A 25,142-nucleotide genomic window follows, 5' to 3' on the forward strand; every position below is an offset into this window, starting at 1 on the left:
CCTTGAATGTTGTACCTCAAGAACTCAAAAGAAACTATTAAAATATATATTTAGTGCATGAAAGTGATGAAAGAAAAATTCCCATCAAGATATGTAAAAGGATGTTTTTGTAATATGTACAAGTGTGGTCATTGGCAGACCTGTACTCCAATCTCCATGGCCATATTAGTTCTGTGAAATACGCTTGATGGGGCACATTTAGTAATTTAGTGAGGTGACAGATTCCCCCTAACTAACTTTATTGTAAACTTGGTTAAAAGCAATTCAAGACTTTGGGGCGCATTTATTAAGCTCCATGTGCCAGTTTTCTGTTGGACTTTGTACATTCTTTTTTGTGTCTAAGCCATTTTAGGGCCTTAGGACCAGGCCTGATATTTAAAATTTTTGCTGTGTCATTATAGGAGGTTATAACTTTGTAAGGCTTTAATATATCCAGAGGATTTTAAGATATTCATAAATTTTGTGAAGTTTTTTGCCGTTTTTTTACGGCATGCACCGCGTATGGGTTCAGTGACAATTTTATTTTATTGTACAGGTTGTTACAGATGTTGTGATACGCAATATGCTGTGGTTTTTGTGTGATTTTTACTTTTTAATGTTTTATTTTGATTATTGTATGGGACGGGACTTGGGGGGACTTTTATTCTTTTTTAATATTTTTTTTAATTGCACTTTTTTTTTACTTTTTTATTGTTTTATTTTGTCCCAGGGTGGGACATGAACAAGTGATCATTTGATCACTTTTTCATTGTTATATGCTGCAATGCTAATGTGCCGATCGTCACTATGATATATAGAATTAGATATGAAAATATATATACAAATATATGAAATTCTGATGTCTACAATAATATATATGTGTTTGTGTGTAGGAGCGTTGTCACCATATAGGATATTTCTAGGCACGTCTACACAGTTGGTCATAAATGGTACATGATTCCTGCAGGGCAACATCCACATCTTCATATCTTATAAGTACAACTTCGCTTCTCATCTCTGGTCGATTTCACTGGAAAGCCATTACTATCTCAGTGGGAATCCTTTACTATAATTCCTTTGGCACTTCCTTTGCTTCAATCAGAAAATTCACACACTGTGGATTAACTGTGGACATGGAAACTTTCATATAAGTAAGTATAAAAATAAATCCTCCAAATGTCTAATGTCAATGAGCGTCGATCACTCTGACCTTCATTGCACATAAGAGCACTGGCTGCATGTGGTAGGGGACTTAAACGTGATTGAGTATAGTGATATATTGGAGAACTATATATAACATCAGCTCTGGCCACATCATGTGGAATATTCTCATCCCATGAAGGTCAGTGGGAATTGATATAGGATTGATTGTCTACACATATCGCATTCCAATGAAGTCAATGTGAATTTCTTCTGTTCTGTCATTTCCCTTTAACCTCTATACAGAGAGAGGGCAGTTGTACTTTATGAAACTTTTGAAAACTTTTTGGATTTTGTAATTTCAGCTTTTTTTTTGCCGAGGAAACTGGTTTACACCTACTTCATATAGGGGAACTACATATATATCATATATATTCTTATAAATCAGTGATACATTAGATACAATGATACGCAAACCCGAAATAATAGTTGGCCGTGGAGACATGGTGACATGTAAGACAAGTGTTATAGGTATAAACACACATGCATTTGGGGAGAATGAACTACAGATGTTTTCAACTTGAAACCCATAAAATTGGATGTTTTAGAAGTTGTATATTAGCCTGGATGCTGGATTTTTCTCATCTCTTTTCTGCATTTCAAAACACAATTTCAGTGTGCAGAGTGAATGCGGCCTCAATCTTGTTACCCTTATTACCCTGTAAAAATGCTTTTATGATTATTAATGTTATAATAGAGATTATTTGACTGGTTAGCAAACTGATGGCTATAGTAAATATCAGTTTAGGTAACAATGTATTATCAGCAAGATGAAAGCAATACCCAAGTTAATGCTGGGGCTACTTGCTAGGATACAGAGACAAATATCTGTTCTTTCAATGTCTGACCAACGCCTGCTCTACATGTCTGATAAATAAACAATATGATATTATCAAATAAAGAAAAACTAAGAATGGGGCTCAGGTTTCAGTAGATCCAATACTCAAAACAAAAATATGTCTTTGCAATGAGTTTATGGGGCAGATTGATCATTTGTCAGGAACAGGGGCAGCAACCATAGCAGCTGCTATGGGGCCCACAGTATCATACCACCGCCCGGCCACCATTGCCTTCTATGGGGCAATGTATCATAGTATATGTATCATAGTATATCATATATCATAGTATATCATAGTATATAAGGCCGGAAAAAGATGCAAGTCCATCAAGTCCAACCTTTAAGAATTAAATAGATGTTTTATACCCATAACCCATGATATTTTTTCTCTCCAGAAAGGCATCCAGGCCTCTCTTGAACATGTACATAGAGTCCGCCATAAGAACCTCCTGCGGCAGAGAGTTCCATAGTCTCACTGCTCTTACAGTAAAGAACCTTTGTCTATGTTGATGGTAAAATCGGCTCTCCTCTAGGCGTAGAGGATGCCCCCTTGTCCTGGTCACAGGCCTTGGTATAAAAAGATCTTTGGAGAGATCCTTGTACTGCCCGTTCAGGTATTTGTACATTGTAATGAGGTCTCCCCTCAGTTGTCTTTTTTCTAAACCGAATAATCCCAAATTTTGTAAACTAGTTACGCCCCAGGTCAGGAATGTGAATTTGTACATCAGATTTATATGTACAATAGTGTCATCCATATTGTTATTACCCTGGTAACCATTCTATTTAGTCTGTACCAGACTACAGGTCATGTCAGACTACAGGTCAAGTCATGTGTCAGGTCATGTGCAGGACTAGTTCCTTCCTGAGAAGTCCGGTGTCCTTGGCATTCATACAGTGATAGGTGCACAGACTCCTTGATCTACCAGAAGTCTTTAGGACACTGTCCATCTCAGGAAGTCCCAAGAAGTTATGTTGGTGGGTCACGTGGCCCACGGCTGGTACCAGTTTACCATTTTAAGTAGAATATGAAGGACCCTTTGTGGGTATCATACTAACCGAGTACATTTTTTATTGGTGGCCAACCCCTTTGACCTAACCTCATTGAAATATGCTTCTATGATACAACTCTCTGTGAATAATGAAAAATGGTTCTGTCTAGGGCCGCTTTAAATAATATCCAAGTTTGAGGACAGCGACTGCTTCTACGGAGGATACATACGCATGAGGGAGATTTATCAGAAGTGTCTGTGGGCAGAACTGTTCTATTTACTTATGGATCAGCAATCTATTAGGCTGAAGTTTGTCTGGCTGACTTATTATTACGGAACGTACAGTGTTTTCCGAGTATCTTTCTTGTGAGTCCATTGTAAATATTCCTGGCATGCTGTAATCTCCTTGGTCGAAAAAGATAGAATTTCTGTTGCCATTGTATTGATTTTGTTTGAGGCAGGAGTGAAGTAGGAAGCAGTTTTATTAATGTCAGGCGCAGCTTTCGATAACATTGACAAACAGTGTAATGCTTCAACAGCTGAAGGGGATTGCATTCGTGTTCCCATAGAAAGGCGCACTTTTCTATAAAATATCTTGAGCGGTAATAATAAGATATGTGCAGATTTATTGTTATATGGTTAGTATCTCATGCTCATAATGCGTCATTCCTATGTATTATTATCACAAGTAATCTCTGATTTACTACATCATAGAAGTTGATTCAGGAATCCTCTTTTCTTTCCTTTGACTTGAGGGATGCTTAGAGTGAATGTAATCCTATGAACGTGAGTTACAGTTTATATATAGGTTGTAGAATCTCTAAAACCACAATCCATGTCACATTTTGATGGATTGGCCGTAAAATAACCTCCTACTTCTCCACCATTAAACCACCAGAAGGAGGTGTGGATTAGACACCTCCTCCTGTGGATTCCAGGTTAGATTTGTAGGGTCGCACTTTCCGGAATTGTCACTGATATGAGGCATTAGCACTGATCACGTACCTGTCAGGAATGAGCCAAGGGTTGTCAAGGGTTTATGTAATATTGGTGTAAGTGTGGGGGCATGATATTGGGCAATTTAACAATCTAAACTTGATATAAACCACTTAATATTAAAAAAATGAAGCTACCTGTATTTTACCTCATCAGCCAGACATTCCTGATCATAAAATGGCTGCAGATGGAGGTTCATGTGGTCTCTATCTGACCATGAGCAATTGCCATGCCATGACCCTATGAAAGTATCCATGAATATAAGATCAAAGCCCTGGCAGGGTGATTGTTCATGGACAAATAAGATCACATGACCCTCCATTAGTGGCCATTTTATGATCAGGAATCTCTCGCTGACAAGGTAAAAGAAAAGAGGCTTCACTTTACTAATTAAGAAGGCGGAGCAGGACTATTAAAATATGTATGTTGGTAAATTACCCACTATCCTGCCCCCCACACATACACACATATTACAAAAAAACATGCGGTAAAGTGGCCAGTCCCTTTAAACTTTTTTTTTTGTATTTTTGTGATGATTTTCTAATTCTTCCATTTCATTATTTAATAAAAATATTTTCACTCTGTCCATTAAACCTAATAATAGACTGGTACTAGAGATGAGCGAGCACTAAAATGCTCGGGTGCTCGTTATTCGAGACGAACTTTTCCAGATGCTCGAGTGCTTGTCTCGAATAACGAGCCCCATTGAAGTCAATGGGAGACCCAAGCATTTTTCAAAGGGACCATGGTTCAGGAATAAAATGTGTTATTTAATTGAAAAAGAATGTCTTCTGATAAGTGATCAGATGTATGCAAACATCTGCAATCTATTCTTCACTGTTCCGCGCGTATATTATCTCCCGACAAGTTAGCAGATGTAAAGAACAGTGAAGAATAGAATAAAAACAGTGAACACAGGATCATTTAAGTGAAAAACGCAGTGAAAAACACAGTGAAGAATAGATTACAGATGTTCGGCACATCTGCTTACTTGTCGGGGTGATACGCTGTCCCGGGATCCGCTCCTCTTCTTCCACTGAAGTCTCCCCGTGCTGCCCGATGTCTCCCCCGTGCTGCCCGATGTCTCCCCCGTGCTGCCCGATGTCTCCCCCGTGCTGCTCGATGTCTCCCCCGTGCTGCTCGATGTCTCCCCCGTGCTGCCCGATGTCTCCCCCGTGCTGCCCGATGTCTCCCTGTGCTGCCCGATGTCTCCCCGTGCTGCTTGATGTCTCCCCCGTGCTGCCCGATGTCTCCCCCGTGCTGCCCGATGTCTCCCCCGTGCTGCCCCATGTCTCCCCCGTGCTGCCCGATGTCTCCCCCGTGCTGCCCGATGTCTCCCCGTGCTGCCCGATGTCTCCGCCGTGCTGCCCGATGTCTCCCCGTGCTGCCCGATGTCTCCCCGTGCTGCCCGATGTCTCCCCGTGCTGCCCGATGTCTCCCCCGTGCTGCCTGATGTCTCCCCGCTGCCCGATGTCTCCCCCGTGCTGCCCGATGTCTCCCCGTGCTGCTTGATGTCTCCCTGCTGCTTGATGTCTCCCTGCTGCCGTTCCGCGCGTATCTTCCGACAAGTAAGCAGATGTGCAGAACATCTGTAATCTATTCTTCACTGTGTTCTTCACTGTGTTTTTCACTTAAATGATCCTGTGTTCACTGTGTTCACTGTTTTTATTCTATTCTTCATTGTTCTTCACTGTGTTTTTTTAATTAAATGCTCGATCTCGAGCAGGAGAAATACTCGTCCGAGCAACGAGCCGTTTCGAGTACCTTAATACTCGAACGAGCATCAAGCTCGGACGAGTATACTCGCTCATCTCTAACTGGTACTTAACAATTGTTTGGAAGGTTTCTTTGCAGCAGTCACTTCATTTATATCAGAAGCAATACTACAATAGAAGATAATTCTTTGATAATAATTCTGCACCATAATTGCATCCACTCTTGACAATTAAAAAATGTCACAGCGTTTCTACACTCTCTCGCTGCACTGCAACAAGTTGGCTAAATTCTGGCTTGGGCAAGATAAATTAAATAAAAAATTTAAATACAAAGTAAAAAATAAAAGTGATATATTTTGTTTGTGCTATCAAAACCCTTGATAATCTGAAGGTAACAAAAAAACCAATAAAATGGTAGCCACACATAAACAAACAATTGGTCATTAATGAAAACAGAAATGTTTGAATATGCTAAGTATACTGTGACTATAAAGGACATGGTCAGCCAAAAGGAAAGGTTGGGGGAAATAATTACGTAATTATGTGGCTGCTATATAATTTAGGCCTTGTGTGCATTTTGCCAGCCATCAAGAACCGACCATGTGCCGATTCTTGCAACCCATCAGCCATTAGTGGACGAGCTATATACCGGCGTATAAGACGACTTTTGAAGACAGAAGAATCTTCTGTCTTCTCTGGGGTCGTCTTATACGCTGGTAATCGTCTTATACGCCGGTAATGACGGCGTATAAGACGATCGCGGTCGGATCGCGCTGCATGGAGAGGGCTCACGGGCTGAGCCCTCTCCATAGCCGGTAAGTCTTTGCTGCATATTGCTAGCAGCGATCGCGGGTGTTTTCACAGCGTTGGCTGCCGGCAAAGCTGCCGGCAGCCTCAAACAGTGGCGTACCGATCGCGGTACCGAGGCCCACACCTGACCCCTGTGCTGCGCTGATAACTCGGCGCAGCACATCGGGCAGATGTTTGTGACAGCCGCGGGCCTTTCCCTTACAGCGCACGGACTGTTCTGCATCTGGTCCGTGCGCTGGATCAGGAGGGCCCGGAGCTGTCACAATTTAAAATTTGAACGGCCCCCGATACGCCCCCGTCCCACCCACCTTCCCACCCACCTCATCCATCGACGCCGGCACAGGCTTAATGACGCGCCTGCCTGCGCCAGGTCTGCTGAGGTCTATGACCCGGCACCTGACCTGGCAGACGCGTCATCAGCCGTTGCCTGCGCCGATCTTTAGAAGAGAGAGAGGGCGCGAAGAGGAGCGGAATAACTAGGTAAGTTTTATTTTTCATTTTCTTTTCATTAAATCTATGGGGTCCTGTTTCTATTTGGGGAGGGAGGAGGCATAGGTGAAAGTTAGGAAATGGCTATTTGGGGGGGGGGAATATTACCTATGGGGGACATTAATCACGGCTACTGGTGGGGGGGACATTGATTATGGCTACTGCTGGGGGTGGGGACATTGATTATAGCTACTGCTGGGGGTGGGGACATTAATTATGGCTACTGGTGAGGGGGGGACATTAATTATGGCTACTGGTGAGGGGGGGACATTAATTATGGCTACTGGTAGGTGGGGGCATTAATTATGGCTACTGGTGGGTGGGGGCATTAATTATGGCTACTGGTGAGGGGGGGACATTTAATTATGGATACTGGTGAGGGGGGAACATTAATTATGGCTACTGGTGGGTGGGGGCATTAATTATGGCTACTGGTGGGTGGGGGCATTAATTATGGCTACTGGTAGATGGGGGACATTAATTATGGCTACTGGTAGATGGGGGACATTAATTATGGATACTGGTGAGGGGGGACATTAATTATGGCTACTGGTGAGGAGGTGTTCAATGTTTTTATGCATACCGATGGTAATGTTGTTGTTGTATGCCTTATGTTTATGAGCGACACTTTTCCTGCTATATACCTGCATGTCATAAGAATTTACATTAAAAAAAGGACCATGCTAAATTCAAATCTGTTTTTTTTAAAATTTTTAACGGTGTTTTGTATGCGTTGGAAAAGGGGTAGTCTTATACGATGAATATATCTTAAACTCTATATTTTAACAGGAAAGTAGGGGGGTCGTCTTATACACCAGGTCGTCTTATACGCCGGAATATACGGTATATATAAAACGACTGCCCAAGCTGAAAGATAGGCAGGAATATAACCTTCCCTTTCTTTTGCAGGGAATGCACCAGACTGTGAATGTGCCCAATAGAAATTAATGGAGCCGAGAGTTGGCTGCTGTTTGTACGGCTAACACATGGCCAAAGCACATGGGGCGAGATCAGTGCTTCTACTCCAGTTTTTTAACGTAAATGCACTGAAATAATCACAAATTCTTACTACAAGAATTTGAGATTATTATTATTGTGAATACGCCACCTCCATGCCATGTCGGAATGGAATGGGCATGAAGTGGCGGCCGCCTCCGGAGAGGGCCAGCATGGGGCACTCCTGCCCAGTGCCTGTGCAAACTTTCATTTGCAACCTAAGCCTCAGGCCTAAGCCTCTTGATGTATCCGCCGGGACATGAGGGGTCGTAGCCATTATCATACTCCAGCCAACGAGCCCCGGCGTATGATAAATTCCCCCCATGGTTCATGTGCATGAGACCTAATATTGCCTTCTGTATTCATGCATATATTGACTTTGTAATAGAAATAGCATAAAATATTTATTATTTTAATGCTAAAGGTTTAAGCTCTTGCCTGACTGGGCAAGTGGTTCGCAACTGAAGCATGTACCGTAATCAGGGTGGATTATGAAGAAGATAGCATTTTTTAGGTAACATGTTTCATTATACCGTAAATTAAAAGCAGTGATCCATTAAAAAGGTCTCAGTTCCCTTTTATTTGGACTTTATATTGGACATGCCTGCTGATCACAAGTTCTTCTGCATTGTCAAAATATATAAAATCCTTTATGGGTCAAAAAATTTGAAGCTCGTTCAACTATATTGAGGTTTTGTTATGAATTGTGAGTAAAATGTAGCCATAATATCCTCTAATTATATACTTAGAGTTATAATGCCGCTTCCATCAGTCAGTCACGGCTGCGCTTTGTAGCACCGTGATGATTAAAATGACATTAGGTTAAACCGTTTTCTTAGACATTGCAATTTCTTGCAGTTTACTCCACAGTGACCTTGTGAAAAACATCATGCATCACCGGGTAGGCTCAGCAAATATCAGCATACAATAGAGTGGCAGCCTTATACAAGCACAAAAATATACCATGCATGTGATAAAGTGTCATCAGAAAGCTAGAGGACAATTGAGGTGGCTTTTATTATCAGCTATCTTTTTTTTTTTTTTTTATATTTTTAATATTGTTAACTTCTAATAATTTGATGCCTTATGCAATAATTGATTTCTATAGATGAAAATGGAATCTGTCAGCAGTTTTGCCCATACAAGTGTCAGGTATTGTCCCTGGAAATCTATATAACCATACCTTTGTGTATGTTGGTCATAGCAGCAGAACTATGAAAAATGCATTTATATTCAATGATTGTAGCTGGACTTGGGGCACTTTGATTCTATGAGATATTTTCACAGCCCCTATTCCTAACTGCTGTAGTATTCAAACAGAAGCAGTTACAACAGTGACTCATTCATGCATATCAAAAACTAACCCACATTTATACAAACATACTTTAATTCAAATAATCAGTATTTATGGACTAGTTATCACCAAAAATGAAACTTTAAGGTGTTGGCCACTTTTGAATAAATTTCTTCTATTGTACATTTGCCTCCTTTGAAAGCTTCAGCCTCTCACCATGCTGCCCTTTGCATACACACAAAGCTGCCATCTCTCTCGCTGTTCCAGGTCATCCATATGACCTCACCTTCTTTATCTCTCTTCTCAAAGTCCAACAACACTGACAGAAACTGGGAGAGGGGAGGGAGCAGGATGAGTCATAACTCTGGCGGTCCAGTTCCTACTACTCAGCAGAGCTCAGAGATGTAAAGAAAGAATCATGGAGGGTCTGCACACTGTACAAAAGTAAGCAGGAGCACTTGATTAAAATTCAGGGTTTATCTACAAGGCGGCACATTGGCATTTTAGGTAAAGGAGGGGCCAATCCCTAAAGTTGATTACCCCATTATTTTGCTTAATGTGGATGTGCTCACTACATAAGTGCCAAGGGCGCTGGTTGAAGGTAAGACAGTGTATCAGTCTGTAAAGCCACATCACAAATGGACTATGGTAGCCCTTCATTTGCATAATTTTAAAAGTTGATTTTAGAAGGAAGGAGGCCATGAATAACAATTAAGTAAATAACCATTCATGGTGTCTGGCTCAATGAGTAAGGTATTTCCTTTAAAACTAATTCTGAGACTTGTTATAATTTTTTTACATAATATATATATTATAGAGAGATATATATTCTTCACTAGTCTAGTATTAGTATGAGCCTATTAAACTCTTGTAACATTCTTGCTAGAACGACTTTATGGAAATGGAATTACAGATATTCCAATTCCATCGTTAGAGGAAACTAAACCTTTATGCAAAAATAGCTAATCTCTAAATTACTCCATTTTGCACAATAGATCTCACTACATTCAATCTAAATCCCTCCTTTTCAGAATATCCAACATTAACTATTACTACTTCAATACGGGATTTAAAAGGATAAAAGGATCAAGAAACACATTATTGTATGGTGAGGTTCTTGTATAAACAAAAATACACTATTGTCTGGGTTATTCTATAATAACCAATGTGCTGAATGGCAACTATTATCTGATTATGGAAAATAATCATTATTGTGGTGGGTTGTATATAAATGCATAACATAGGCCTATCGTATAGCATTATTACAATCATGAATGATATTGTATATCTATGTCTCCCTCAGTATGCTGGTAAATTAAAGTAGTAAACACCAAAAACTATTTAGATTGAATTTTACAATGTGTCACAAAAGGCAAATTAATGGGTTTGGAAGGTTTTTCTTCTCATTGGAGAGGTGTCAAAGCACAGGACCCTTCTAGTATTGCATTGAAGTAGTAGTATTACTAGGCAGCACTTCTCCATCCTAGACCATGGCTGCACAACATTCACAACTGTCCACCAGTGCCAGGGCCTACCAGTAAAATGTTTTCATGTAACCCACCACTGTACAGCTATATGCAAATAATACCTGATAACCATTTGTAAGTTCCCAAAATATTGCTAACCATTGCTTCCTTTCTATCACTTGCAATGGACTGCTTTGGCCCTAGTGGTCCTGTACTGTCCTGACTGGCCTTTTGCCTTTAACTTAAAGGGGCTGTCCGAGATTGTATAATATACTGTACTGTAAAAAATAAACCTATACTTACCTCTGTGGTCCCTCCTGGAGTCCCACTATGCCATTGCTCTGGTCCATGCTCCATGTAAAGAAACAGGGGCATGGAAGCCTCTCTGTGTTCAGCTCCCATCCTGCCACGCCCACCTGTACCTATTCCCAGCGTTGTATATCCGGGGCGGGTGGGCGTGGCCGGCCGGAAGCTGAATGCAGAGAAGCTTCCGTGCCCCTGTTTGTTTACAAGGGGGACAAACCAGAGCGATGGCATCTCGAGACGCCAGGAGGGCACTAGGCGGTAAGTAAATCTTTATTTTTTTTAAGCAGCCCCTTCCCGTCCACCATTGTTTTTTTATACAGTCTTGGACAAACCCTTTAAGCCCTCTTATCTCTGTGAGCTAGGAATTCATACATACATACATACATAAAATAGCAGGTATGAGGTAGTAGAAATATGCTCTAATGTGATTGAGATGGTTGAGACCAAGTAGGGAGGATACTGGTTGGGTAGATATCATATTTACTGTATGTGTCTAGGGAATATTATTATAGGGTAGTTGAAATTTTGTATGGTGAATAATATCTGTATGATGTACTGTGAGGGTAGTGGGTACCAGGGCCTGGGCACACACCAAGCTTAGTGAGCCAATGGTCGATTCACCAATTCACCTAGTGTCTTCTTTTAACCATAAATGTCACTACATGTTTCTTTCTAAACAGCATGAGGGAGCTGTGTACCCAAGTAACTACCTTCAAAGGGCATATACACGTATACTGAGCATTTTCCTGTCACAGTGAGCAGAGCCAGTTTTAGATAAAGTGGGGCCCTTGGCAAAAATAAAAGTGGGGCCCCAAAATAAATTTTATGAGCAATCACAGTCAGTAATAGGCTCCTTTTCACCTTCACAATAATAATACTTTGTAGTTTACAAGTAGTAGGTAAGTATCTGTAATATGGGACTGTAGGAGAATTTTATAGGAGACAGATGATGGGTAGATTGATGATATAAGATAGAAGATAGATATAAAAGATAGATACAGTAGTAGAGAGATCAAAGATAGATGGATATATAATAGAAAGGAGATAGATAGACAAAAAGGAAGAAATATAAAATGTTAGAAAGACATATACAGATAAGAAATAGATTTATAGGAGATAGATAACTAGATAAATAGATGATAGATAGATATAGATAGGAGATAGATAACTAGACCGATAGATGATAGATATATAGATAGGAGATAGATAATAACCATCTTTAACCGTTTATTCAACCAAGGGGTATTAAAGGAGCAATACATCCTTCAAAACAAAAGTCCACATGCAGGGGGCCCCCTAACACCAGCCCTGACAGTGAGCATTTTTTCCACATAATCCACCTTGCATAGTGGCAATATGATAGTTACATAGTCCCATGTACTGGATGTGGGAAATGCATTGCCACTGGTGACATCATGTGCCAGTTGTGACACTCCCCTTCCCCAGCATATGATGCTCCCCATGGTCATTGCACTATACGCTGTAACAGGTTTCTTTTATTAATTTGCCCAGCCTGGCCCATTCCCCACCCCCTTACTGGGAGGGAGGTGTAGGGGGTATCTATTGGGTTTAAACCCTCTTCCAAGTATTCAATCTTTTATTATTGAGCCGGTATTGTTCTGTTCAGTTACTGTTTTCTGTGTTTGTACTCTATTTTAATACACATCCAATGGCTTTGAAAGCTTCTAGAAATGAAGAAAGGAATAAAGATGAGTTTATACATTTAATTTGGTCTGGCACCTCTCTCTTTCTGGTTTATATTTTTGGAACATAGATTGCGTCTTTTTATTATTTGAAGCATTTTCTCTCTTCCTTTGAATGGATTTCTACGCCTTTCATGGAGCAGATCATCTAGAGACCAGTTTGAATATTGTGAACAAAGCCTGTACAATGTGTTCTCCATCCTTGTATAAAATGATTGTAATGAGTTCGGGCAGAGTCACCTTCGTCTTTACAATACTTCTGTAAATGGTTTTAAACTTTTACCGTCTGTTGTTTCCAATCATTGTGCTCTGTAATGGTGATAAAAGATCTCTGGGTTTTTCTCATGTTCTCTTTTAAGACAGTACTTATAATAATGGGCTCTGCGGGTTAGTTGAAGAAGACGATTAGGCCCTTCTCCACCTTTTACAGTTTTGCCTTTTTATCTATAACACAATCTTGTGAGTCAATTAAAACATTATCTTCTCTATGGTCATTTCTCTAAGCCTCTAGGGTTTAAGTAATTAAAGAAAAAAATGTATAGTACATTGAATATCCAGTGTTAATTGATTCTTTAAATACCAAGATTTATTCCTACTTTATTGGGAATCCGTCAGATCCATTTAGGGCATGTGTCCTATATTATTATCATGTTCCTTGTCACGGGTGCCCCTACGACCCATGTCTCAGGTCGCAGGCAAACCTGTCCACCTCTGTGTGCCCCTCCATGCCTGCTGCAGTCTCACTTACTCCTCCAGACTCCAGCTGTGTCACCCGCGGCTCGGGGCACACCTCCCTGCCGCTTTGGGCACACACGCGCCAGCTCTATAACATTTAAAGAGCCAGTGTGCCGCTAATTGGCGCTCGCCAGCCGCTGACCTGTTAAATAGCCAGCCTCTTCCTAAGGCCCCTGCCGAATCTTCGTTTTAGAAAAAGCTTGTTCCCTATGTCCTCTGTGCTTATAGTGAGTTGTGACCTTGATTCTATACTTGACTTTGCTCATGTGCTGTCTGTCCTGACCTTCCGCTACGTCCCTGAGTCTGATCCCATGCTGCTGGTCCTGACCTCCTGCTGTCCCCGAATCAGCCTCAGGAACTTGTACCTTACCTTGACCGCCATCGCAGACAAAATCGCGCCTGTGGAGTGACCTAGTCGTACCATGCCACAGCAAATCCAACCTGCTTTGCGGCGGGCTCTGGTGAAAATTGGGTGCCACTTAGACTCCGCTCCCAGGTGTCGGCTTATGTCATTGTCCTTGGTGGTACAGTGGGTCCACTACCCATTAATCCTTGAACTTGACCTAAAACAAATCTTCAATATTATTTATGTGCAGATTTTGGTGCATCAAGGGCATGGCCCATTTTACTGTCCAGCATCTTGCATTCAACCTTGATTACCAGTATGTAACTCTGCTTTACACTTTGCCCCTAAGCAAAATATGTAAGGGGTTCTCCAAATCTAATGGCCACAACTATGGTTCATCAAATTGATATATACATATAAATAATCTCTATATAAATAAAAAGACTTCTTTTCCAGGTAAATGATTTTTACAAGAAAGGACGATTTAAGATGCCGGGCACACTTAAAGGCAGGGCACTTCATCTAAAAAATATCTTTAAAAACAGTTTCAAAATGTAAACTTTAGTAATACTACTTTGTAAAGATGCTCCATGACTGACCATGGCTAAGACTCCACGTAGAGTTGGTCTTCGAAACCTCTTGATACACTTGGCTTGTAGTGTCAATTTAGATGATTGGAATAAATAACAAGTTTATAGGAGTTCTGGATTACTTCCTTTTATTGCATTTGACTCTGGCCTTTGAACGTTTATCAGGTCATCACGTGTATTACAAGGTAATATTTCTGCACCGACACCTTCCCTATTTATACTACAGTAAAATCTCCAGTTATACCCATAATCACATTGATCCTCAATCCGAATTAATATGCCAAGCTGCATTAGAGAACTATTATTTGTTAAATATAGACAAAGAAGACAAAAAAGCGACACAACAAAGAAAATGGCACCTCAGGTAAGTGCTCACCTGGCATACACATGTCATGTGCATCAACCTTACTAGTAGTAGTTTCCAGATGTAGGATGATCCATCTGTAAGTGAAAATATTTGAAAACTTACACATGTAAAGTCACATAAATTTTTAGATGAAACATATTTGAAGAATTTTTTATGTAGTTTTTTGCTTCTTAGTCCAGTTTCCCCGAGATGGAACCTAGAGTATTCAAGCAGTAGAAACACTTTGACCCAATTGACTTATATAAGAAATCATTCTTGGAACGCTCTGTGACCTGTGCAGGGGTTGTAAAGGAGTAAAGAAGCTCAGGTATTGTCTACTGTGAATGATGGATTCTGTGTACTGGCTATATATTTAGTGACATCTTTCATTATCTGTGTTATGATAAGCAAGCCACTGCTGAAAATAAATCTCTTAAGTAACAAGAAATATAATCATTTTGTTTGGCATAGTATCTGGGGTGAAAACTGCAGGAATTTTTTAAAAAGTATATAGATAACATGGAAAATAACAAAAAAAATAAGTATGTTAAAGTATCATTCTGACCATGGGACTGCTTTATGCAGGGTCCGAGAAGATCGTGCACAGGAATCTTCTTTTTATTGTTTTCTGGATATTGGCCTTTACTTTTACAATTGGGAATTGGGCTCATGGTTGAGGGCTGTATTAGTAACATGGCTTTGTTAAACCAACTATCCAGTTCACACCACCATTTTCTTAAAAGGTCTTCAAAAGATATATTAGGAAACAATAGAGATTTTGGAGTTCCTTGTGACTTCCTACTATGTATTATGTAAATGTGGATAAACAATTACCCAGACTATTGTTCCATTAACATAATTAAATTTGGCATCCCGATCGAAGCTTGACTGTCATCCAGTCCATGAATTAATAACTTCCATCACATTGTGAGTCAGCAATCATAGACACAGAGCAGGGATTGCATATTCTGTGTCAAATGTTCAGGAAATTGAAGCTCTGTTTTTCAGTTAACATCTTATTGAATGAATATGGAATTACTCAGGTCACAATGGATATGGTCCATAGATGCGTGAATGATAAGCTACTAAGTTGGGGGCTACTGCTTAGAATGCACTGTGCATTATCAGGCATAATGACTAAATTACACGGACTTGTCTGATTATTCATTGTGGATTGTCGCTGGCTTGCATTTTTGTTTTTCTTACATCATTTATTTTTACTGCTTTTAGGAAAATAAAAGCCATTAGGCAAATGTGACCTGCATTTTCCTCTGCAACGGGAGCTACAGAAGCAAGCAAAACACACAAACTCAAAATATGGATGGTTTAATTGAACAGAACAGTGTGCTAATGCATAATAAAATCACAGAGGCCGGGAAAAGAAATGGCTTAATCAACACAAGAAATTTAATGGCGGAAAATAAAGATGGGATGGTCTCAGTTTATCCAACTCCTCAATATCAGAGTCATATTGTTGGAAGTATTTCTTCTCAGACTGGCATAGACAACATAAAAAATGACCCTGTTCAACAACTCTTGGATCCTAACATGCTACAACAGACTGTGGAGTCTCACTATCGCCCCAATATAATTCTGTATTCTGAGAATGTCTTACGCTCTTGGGGCGAGAACGTCAGCACTGAGTGTTGTGAAACCACCTTTATCGAAGATAGATCACCAACCAAAGACAGTCTTGACTACCCGGACAGCAAGTTTATTGACCTTTCATCTGAAGACATCAAAATTCATACTCTTTCTTATGATGTCGAAGAGGAGGAAGAATTCCAAGAATTAGAGGTAAGTTTAATCATTTGACACTGGATAATTAAGATCTTAAAGAGATACCTCCCAATTGTTTGTGCATACAGGCAGTACCCATTCTAAGAACAACTGTGATACTGATGACTCCTTGTTACAGAGGGACATTTCTGTCCACTTTGGCCTCTAGTGAAGCTCTCTGGATGCTGGTAATTTACAAAACTTTAGTTCCAGGACGCAGTGATAAATAGTAAGAGTTATCAAAGGTGTCTGCAATGAAGCTTTATTGATAATCATTGTCCCAATGACAAAATTTAGAAAAGCCAAGGAACAAAAGAAGTTTGGTTTTAGTTACAATTTGTACCTGTTCAAACTTATATCCAGAAATTCAACTACAAACCAGCAGAACGTATCTTGGCGCCAATGACTTTTTCATACTTTGGTTTACAGAGCTGTGGGTGGTGTTATTATTTTGATGCCGTTTTCAATGCTGTCATTTTTAGGACTGTACGACCTTTTGATCACTTGTTATTGAATTTTTTATATTTTTCAAAATGGCAAAAAGTGCCATTTTTGATTTTGGGCGCTATTTTCCGTTACGGGGTCAAACGCAGTGAAAAAAGTTATTATATTTCGACAGATCGGCATTTTCTGACCCGGCGATCCCTAATGCGTTTATCATTTTTACTGTTTATTTATATTTATATGATTTCTAGGGAAATGGGGGTGATTTGAATTTTTATGTTTTTTAATTATAATTTTTTTACATTTTTTTTATTTTTACTATTTTTCAGATTTCCTAGGGTACTTTAACCCTAGGTTGTCTGATCGATCCTACCATATACTGTCATACTACTGTATGGCAGTATATGGGGTTTGTCTTCCTCATTCATAACAATTTGCACATTGTAAAGAATGGGTTAAAACGAGACATAGCAGGTCGCGATGATGTCACAGGGAGTGACAATCTTCGGCAAGATGACGCCGCCATCGTTTTGAAGCCGCCGGCAAAGCTAGCACTGATCGCCGGTGTTACCGGTAAGTCTTTGCTGCAATATGTACCCGCACCTGACATGCGCCATACTATTACGGCACGTGTCATTAAGGGGTTTATACCCTGGGGCTCTCAGGCTAGGTCACCTGGGCGCCTCAGGTAGCCTTGTATTTTAATTTATGCACTCCCCCTTAGTGCAAAAGGGTTAAGGGTTGTAAGTTAACAATACAATACTGTTTAAAAAGGGAAAAACTGAAATTTTAACATTAAATTTTTGCCACTCACCATTGTAGAAGTAACATTGTAGTAAAAAATCTACTTACTTGATCCAGCTCCCCCTTATTTTTAATCTGTAGGTCATTAAGATTGTATGTGATGAGAGATGAGGGTTAGCGTCCACCATTCTTGGCCACCTGGTCAATCACAGCCATGCCTCAATGCTATGGGTATAAAGCTGCCATTCGCTACTCTGCAGCCCATCAAGCAACATGTTAGGGTTAGGTGGAGCTGCTGGACAGCTAAACCTGAAGTTTGGGTCTGTTCATCTCTTTGTGATACCAGATATGTAAAGGATTTTTTAAAATGTCTCCTTACATTTTACTAAAACAAACACTATAATACATACTGTGCATGTGATTACTTAAATAAAATAAAAACTGCAATTGTTTTTAATTATTAATTTTGTACAACATTTACAGTGTGGATATTTAATGCGATAACTTTATGGTTTCTTAAAATGTAAATAACTATGAGACACAAGGGCATTTTAAAACATTACTTTTGTATGCAAGTATGCAAGTCAACGCTAGGCCTCTCAACTATGTGCACTGAAAAAGAGAGAGATTTAACAGCATGCTAAAAGTTGAGCATCCTAAATATTTATTGTTTTTTATAGACAAAATATTGCATTTATGTATCTTTTAAAGGGGTTTTAAACCCCTACACTACTGACCTATGGGATAGCTCAATAAGTAGTTAATTGGTGTGTGTGTGAGATCCGCTCCCCGCCAATCAATGCAGTGTGTACCCGAAGAACACAACTCTGTCCGTAGCTTGACGGGACAGTAGGCACATCAAGTATTTATTTCAATTAAAGCTGTGTAGTCGGAGGACCATTATACTAGAGACTAAGAAGTGTTCTTCCAGGTCTGGCAATAGTATATAACAGCTGATCAGTGGGGTTGCTAGGTGTTGCACCTGCACCAATCAACTACTAATGCATCGGTCATTAATGGTATAAGGGAACTAAAACCCATTTAGGTCGTTATAATTAAATGCAGTCTACCTGTTCCCAAACCATTCCACAAATAAAACCAGAACTGCATAGGACACTTTATAAGTTTTGCAGTAATTGTCAAAGTCAAAAAGAATTTTCTTTATAATTATAGATCACTGGGAATAGGAGAGGTATGACTGAAAACCAAATGACATGTCGTATACAATTATGTTTTTACTTGTGGGTTCCTTTTGGAGCTGGTAGACTCCTTGTATTATTGTTGAAGTCATGTGATTGTTCACTTGTTAATTAATTCATTAAATACATAAACAGTATTAGATGCAGCATAATGAAATGTCACTTCCAGTTCTCATCATTTATCACGTATCTCTTGTCATGCTTGTTTAACTTTTGTAATTTAAAATGCCCAAATCTGACAGCGGATTTAATCCTTAAATGATTATCCCACACCAGAATAAATAGTATTCTACATGTCAGGAATTCTGATAACATAACAAATATGCAAAGTTTCACTTATTCCTTTTATTTTCCGATGGTACCCAATGAGATATAATTAGAATATGACTAGAGATGAGCGAGCACTAAAATGCTCGGGTACTCGTTATTCGAGACGAACTTTTCCCGATGCTCGAGTGCTCGTCTCGAATAACGAACCCCATTGAAGTCAATGGGAGACTCGAGCATTTTTCAAGGGGACCAAGGCTCTGCACAGGGAAGCTTGGCCAAACACCTGGGAACCTCAGAAAAGGATGGAAACACCACGGAAATGGACAGGAAACAGCAGGGGCAGCATGCATGGATGCCTCTGAGGCTGCTTAATCGCACCATTATGCCAAAATTATGGGCAACAGCATGGCCATGACAGAGTGACAGAATGAAGCTAGATAGCATCTAAAACATGCAATAATTGACCCTGACACTATAGGGGACGGCATGCAGAGGCAGCGGCAGCAGGCTAGAGAGTGGCATGGCGACATACCCTAAATGGACTCAGGCTTCAAACCAATGGGTGGCAGAGAGGAACCAAAGGAGGTGAGCAAGAAGCGCTCAAATAATATCGGTACATGATAAAAGTTTGCCAGTATATTTTTTGGATTACACAGCAGGGTGGCGACAAAGTTAACATGGAAGCCATGAAAACAACCCAAAATTCTGCCTGACACAGCTCGTTTGATAAGGGGACCATGTATGGAGGCAGTGAACTAGTAGTAGATTAAAGGTTCTGCAGTTAAAACTATGTTAGTTGGATCTTGGCATGGAGTTGGCGCTCCGCTGCCAGGCGAGCTTTCGCCAATCCAAGCCCCTGTCTCTAGGCTACTCCCCAAACAGCACTTCTAAGAACCTTTTGTATAAGATCAAGTGTAGTAGCGTTCTTATAAGTTTAGGATATGGCGGGTGAGGGGAATGTAAACAGATGCGCAAGAAGCGCTGAAATAATATTGGTAAATGATAAAAGTTTATTAGTATATTTTGTGGATAACACAGCTGGGTGGCGACAAAGTTAACAACTTTGATGTGGATTCCATGAAAACAACCCAAATTTCTGCCTGACACACCTCGTTTGATAAAGGGACGATGTATGGAGGCAGCTATATGGACGAGTTTTGGAGGTAGCAATGGAGACAACGTGTGGAGGCTGCTATGGAGACAATTTAATTTGGATAGTGCCTGTATGTGGCAGTCCCAAAAATGTTTCAAACCAGAGGAGCAGGTAGGTGGCCCTCCAGAAAAATAGAATAGATTGAGTGCCTGTATGTGGCAGTCCCAAAAAGTTTTCAAACCAGAGGAGCAGGTAGGTGGCCCTCCAGAAAAATTGAATAGATTGAGTGCCTGTATGTGGCAGTCCCAAAAAGTTTTCAAACCAGAGGAGCAGGTAGGTGGCCCTCCAGAAAAATTGAATAGATTGAGTGCCTGTATGTGGCAGTCCCAAAAAGTTTTCAAACCAGAGGAGCAGGTAGGTGGCCCTCCAGAAAAATTGAATAGATTGAGTGCCTGTATGTGGCAGTCCCAAAAAGTTTTCAAACCAGAGGAGCAGGTAGGTGGCCCTCCAGAAAAATTGAATAGATTGAGTGCCTGTATGTGGCAGTCCCAAAAAGTTTTCAAACCAGAGGAGCAGGTAGGTGGCCCTCCAGAAAAATAGAATAGATTGAGTGCCTGTATGTGGCAGTCCCAAAAAGTTTTCAAACCAGAGGAGCAGGTAGGTGGCCCTCCAGAAAAATGGAATCGATTGAGTGCCTGTATGTGGCAGTCCCAAAAAGTTTTCAAACCAGAGGAGCAGGTAGGTGGCCCTCCAGAAAAATAGAATAGATTGAGTGCCTGTATGTGGCACTCCCAAAAATTGTTTAAAACAGAGGAACGGGTCGGTGGCCCTCCAGAAAAATTGAATAGATTGAGTGCCTGTATGTGGCACTCCCAAAAATTGTTTAAAACAGAGGACCGGGTCGGTGGCCCTCCAGAAAAATTAAATGCATAACGTACTATAGCAAGAGCCAGTGGGCCCTGTCAAAAAATAGCCAGTTTCCTCTGCTTTACTGTACAAAGAGGAGGAGAAGGAGGAAAATGAGGAGGAGGAGGAGTGGATCAATTATTCAGGTTGAGCTTCCTTCACCTGGTGGAGATTGGAAATTATGAGAAATCCAGGCTTTATTCATCTTAATAAGCGTCAGCCTGTCAGCGCTGTCAGTCGACAGGCGTGTACGCTTATCGGTGATGATGCCACCAGCTGCACTGAAAACCCGCTCGGACAAGACGCTAGCGGCAGGGCAGGCAAGAACCTCCAAGGCGTACAGCGCCAGTTCGTGCCACATGTCCAGCTTTGAAACCCAGTAGTTGTAGGGAGCTGTGTGATCATTTAGGACGATGGTATGGTCAGCTACGTACTCCCTCACCATCTTTCTGTAAAGATCAGCCCTACTCTGCCGAGACTGGGGACAGGTGACAGTGTCTTGCTGGGGTGACATAAAGCTGGCAAAAGCCTTGTAAAGCGTACCCTTGCCAGTGCTGGACAAGCTGCCTGCTAGCCTACTCTCCCTCGCTACTTGTCCCGCAGAACTACGCACTCTGCCGCTAGCGCTGTCAGAAGGGAAATACTGTTTCAGCTTGTGCACCAGGGCCTGCTGGTATTCATGCATTCTCACACTCCTTTCCTCTGCAGGGATGAGAGTGGAAAGATTTTGCTTGTACCATGGGTCCAGGAGAGTGAACACCCAGTAATCGGTGCTGGAATAAATTCTTTGAACGCGAGGGTCACGGGATAGGCAGCCTAGCATGAAATCTGCCATATGCGCCAGAGTACCAACGCGTAAGAATTCACTCCCCTCACTGGCCTGACTGTCCATTTCCTCCTCCTCCAACTCCTCCAACTCCTCTTCTTCTGCCCATACACGCTGAACAGTAAAGGACTCAACAATGGTCCCCTCTTGTGTCTCGCCAACATTCTCCTCCTCTTCCTCCTCATCCTCCTCCACCTCCACCTCCTCCGATATGCGCTGAGAAACAGACCTAAGGGTGCTTTGGCTATCAACAAGGGAATCTTCTTCCCCCGTCTCTTGTGACGAGCGCAAAGCTTCCGACTTCATGCTGATCAGAGAGTTTTTCAACAGGCCAAGCAGCGGGATGGTGAGGCTGATGATGGCGGCATCGCCACTGACCATCTGTGTTGACTCCTCAAAGTTACTCAGCACCTGACAGATATCAGACATCCACGTCCACTCCTCATTGTAGACTTGAGGAAGCTGACTGACCTGACTACCAGTTCTGGTGGAAGTTGACATCTGGCAGTCTACAATGGCTCGGCGCTGCTGGTAAACTCTGGATAACATGGTCAGTGTTGAATTCCACCTCGTGGGCACGTCGCACAACAGTCGGTGAGCGGGCAGTTGGAGGCGGCGCTGCGCTGCCCTGAGAGTGGCAGCATCTGTGCTGGACTTCCTGAAATGCGCACAGATGCGGCGCACCTTCGTGAGCAAATCTGACAGATTGGGGTATGTCTTGAGGAAACGCTGAACTATCAGATTTAACACATGGGCCAGGCATGGCACATGTGTCAGTCTGCCGAGTTGCAGAGCCGCCACCAGGTTACGGCCGTTGTCACACACAACCATGCCTGGCTTCAGGTTCAGCGGTGCCAGCCACAGATCAGTCTGCGCCGTGATGCCCTGTAATAGCTCTTGGGCGGTGTGCCTTTTATCGCCTAGGCTCAGCAGTTTGAGCACCGCCTGCTGTCGCTTAGCAACGGCACTGCTGCTGTGCCTAGAGCTACCGACTGATGGCGCCGTGCCCACGGATGGTAGTTCGGAGGAGGAGGTGGAGGAGGGGTGGGAGGAGGAGGAGGCATAGTAGGCCTGAAACACCTGGACCGAGGTAGGCCCCGCAATCCTCGGCGTCGGCAGTATATGACCAGCCCCAGGGTCAGACTCGGTCCCAGCCTCCACCAAGTTAACCCAATGTGCCGTCAGCGATATATAGTGGCCCTGCCCGGCAGCACTCGTCCACGTGTCCGTGGTCAGGTGGACCTTGTCAGAAACGGCGTTGGTCAGGGCACGGGTGATGTTGTCTGACACGTGCTGGTGCAGGGCTGGGACGGCACATCGGGAAAAGTAGTGGCGGCTGGGGACCGAATACCGAGGCGCGGCCGCCGCCATGAGGTTGCGAAAGGCCTCGGTCTCTACTAGCCTATAGGGCAGCATCTCCAGGCTAAGCAATCTGGAGATGTGCACATTAAGGGCTTGGGCGTGCGGGTGGGTTGCACTATATTTGCGTTTCCGCTCCAGCGTCTGGGGTATGGAGAGCTGAACGCTGGTGGATGCTGTGGAGGATCGTGGAGGCGACGATGGGGTTTTTGTGGCAGGGTCCTGGGCAGGGGGCTGACTATCAGCTGACACAGGGGAAGGAGCAGTGGTGTGCACGGCCGGAGGTGAACGGGCTTGTTGCCACTGAGTGGGGTGTTTAGCATTCATATGCCTGCGCATACTGGTGGTAGTTAAGCTAGTAGTGGTGGAACCCCTGCTGAGCCTGGTTTGGCAAATGTTGCACACCACAGTCCGTCGGTCATCCGGTGTTTCCTTAAAGAACCTCCAGACTTCTGAAGATCTAGCCCTCGCCGCAAGAGCCCTCGCCACGGGAGCTTCACTAGTTGACACATTTGGCGCTGATGCACCAGCTCTGGCCCTGCCTCTCCGTCTGGCCCCACCACTGCCTCTTCCAACCTGTTCTGGTCGAGGACTCTCCTCCGTCTCAGAAGCACTGTGTTCACCCGGCCTCTCAACCCAGCTTGGGTCTGTCACCTCATCATCCTCCGATCCCTCAGTCTGCTCCCCCCTCGGACTTCCTGCCCTGACAACAACTTCCCCACTGTCTGACAACCGTGTCTCCTCATCGTCGGACACCTCTTTACACACTTCCACTACGTCAAGAAGGTCATCATCACCCACAGACTGTGACTGGTGGAAAACCTGGGCATCGGAAAATTGCTCAGCAGCAACCGGACAAGTGGTTTGTGACTGTGGGAAGGGTCCAGAAAACAGTTCCTCAGAGTATGCCGGTTCAAATGCCAAATTTTCCTGGGAGGGGGCAGACTGGGGGGGAGGAGGCTGAGGTGCAGGAGCTGGAGGAGTGGCGATTTCGGTGACATGGGTGGACTGCGTGGAAGACTGACTGGTGGACAAATTGCTCGAAGCATTGTCAGCAATCCACGACATCACCTGTTCGCACTGTTCTGGCCTCAACAGTGCTCTACCACGAGTCCCAGTAACTTCAGACATGAACCTAGGGAGTGTAGCTCTGCGGCGTTCCCCTGCTCCCTCATAAGCAGGTGGTGTCTCACCCCGGCCAGGACCACGGCCTCTGACCCCTGCAGTAGTTGGACGCCCACGTCCCCGCCCTCGTCCTCTACCCCTAGCCCTCGGCTTAAACATTTTTAAAATGAGAGTTATAGCTTTAATTTTTTTTTAACTTTTTTTTGTGTTTTTTTTTTTTTTTTGTGTTTTTGAGTTTTTAAAACCAAACAATGCTATCCTATTGCTATGGAATAGCACACTACTATGCCAGATGAGATGACACCGAGTTATTAAACAAAATAAACGTAAAATAAAAAAGGACAAATGGCAGACTGTGCCTAATTGAAATCCAACCCCTACTAAATTTTCCCACTTCGGTCTTTGCAATGGATATGTGCGTCACTAAGCGCAAAACACAGCGGTCGCAAGTCTCACTACAAATTGCTGACAATTGGCTAGTAGATGCACTGCAGCAAGTACAGCCACCAGCAGATCAACCAGAAATCAAATATATAACGCTACTGTAGGCGTAAGCCGTTTGGATTCTCCTATGGCTATTTTCTAGCCAAGTATGAAAG

At 42.4% G+C, this 25,142-nt stretch overlaps 1 protein-coding gene across 4 annotated transcripts in view; it reads left to right on the forward strand.

Moving 5' to 3' along the window:
* Positions 1-25,142, forward strand: part of SYNDIG1 (synapse differentiation inducing 1) — a 173,759-nt gene that overhangs the window by 80,990 nt on the left and 67,627 nt on the right. For all 4 annotated transcript variants that reach the window (XM_072140676.1, XM_072140675.1, XM_072140673.1 and 1 more), the window contains exon 2: positions 16,029-16,595. In XM_072140676.1, coding sequence (XP_071996777.1) covers positions 16,116-16,595 — 480 coding nt within the window. In that variant the 5' untranslated portion in view covers positions 16,029-16,115. The remainder of the gene's footprint in view (positions 1-16,028; positions 16,596-25,142) is intronic.

The sequence above is a fragment of the Engystomops pustulosus genome, chromosome 3, assembly GCF_040894005.1.
Source record: "Engystomops pustulosus chromosome 3, aEngPut4.maternal, whole genome shotgun sequence".
NCBI lineage: Eukaryota > Metazoa > Chordata > Amphibia > Anura > Leptodactylidae > Engystomops > Engystomops pustulosus.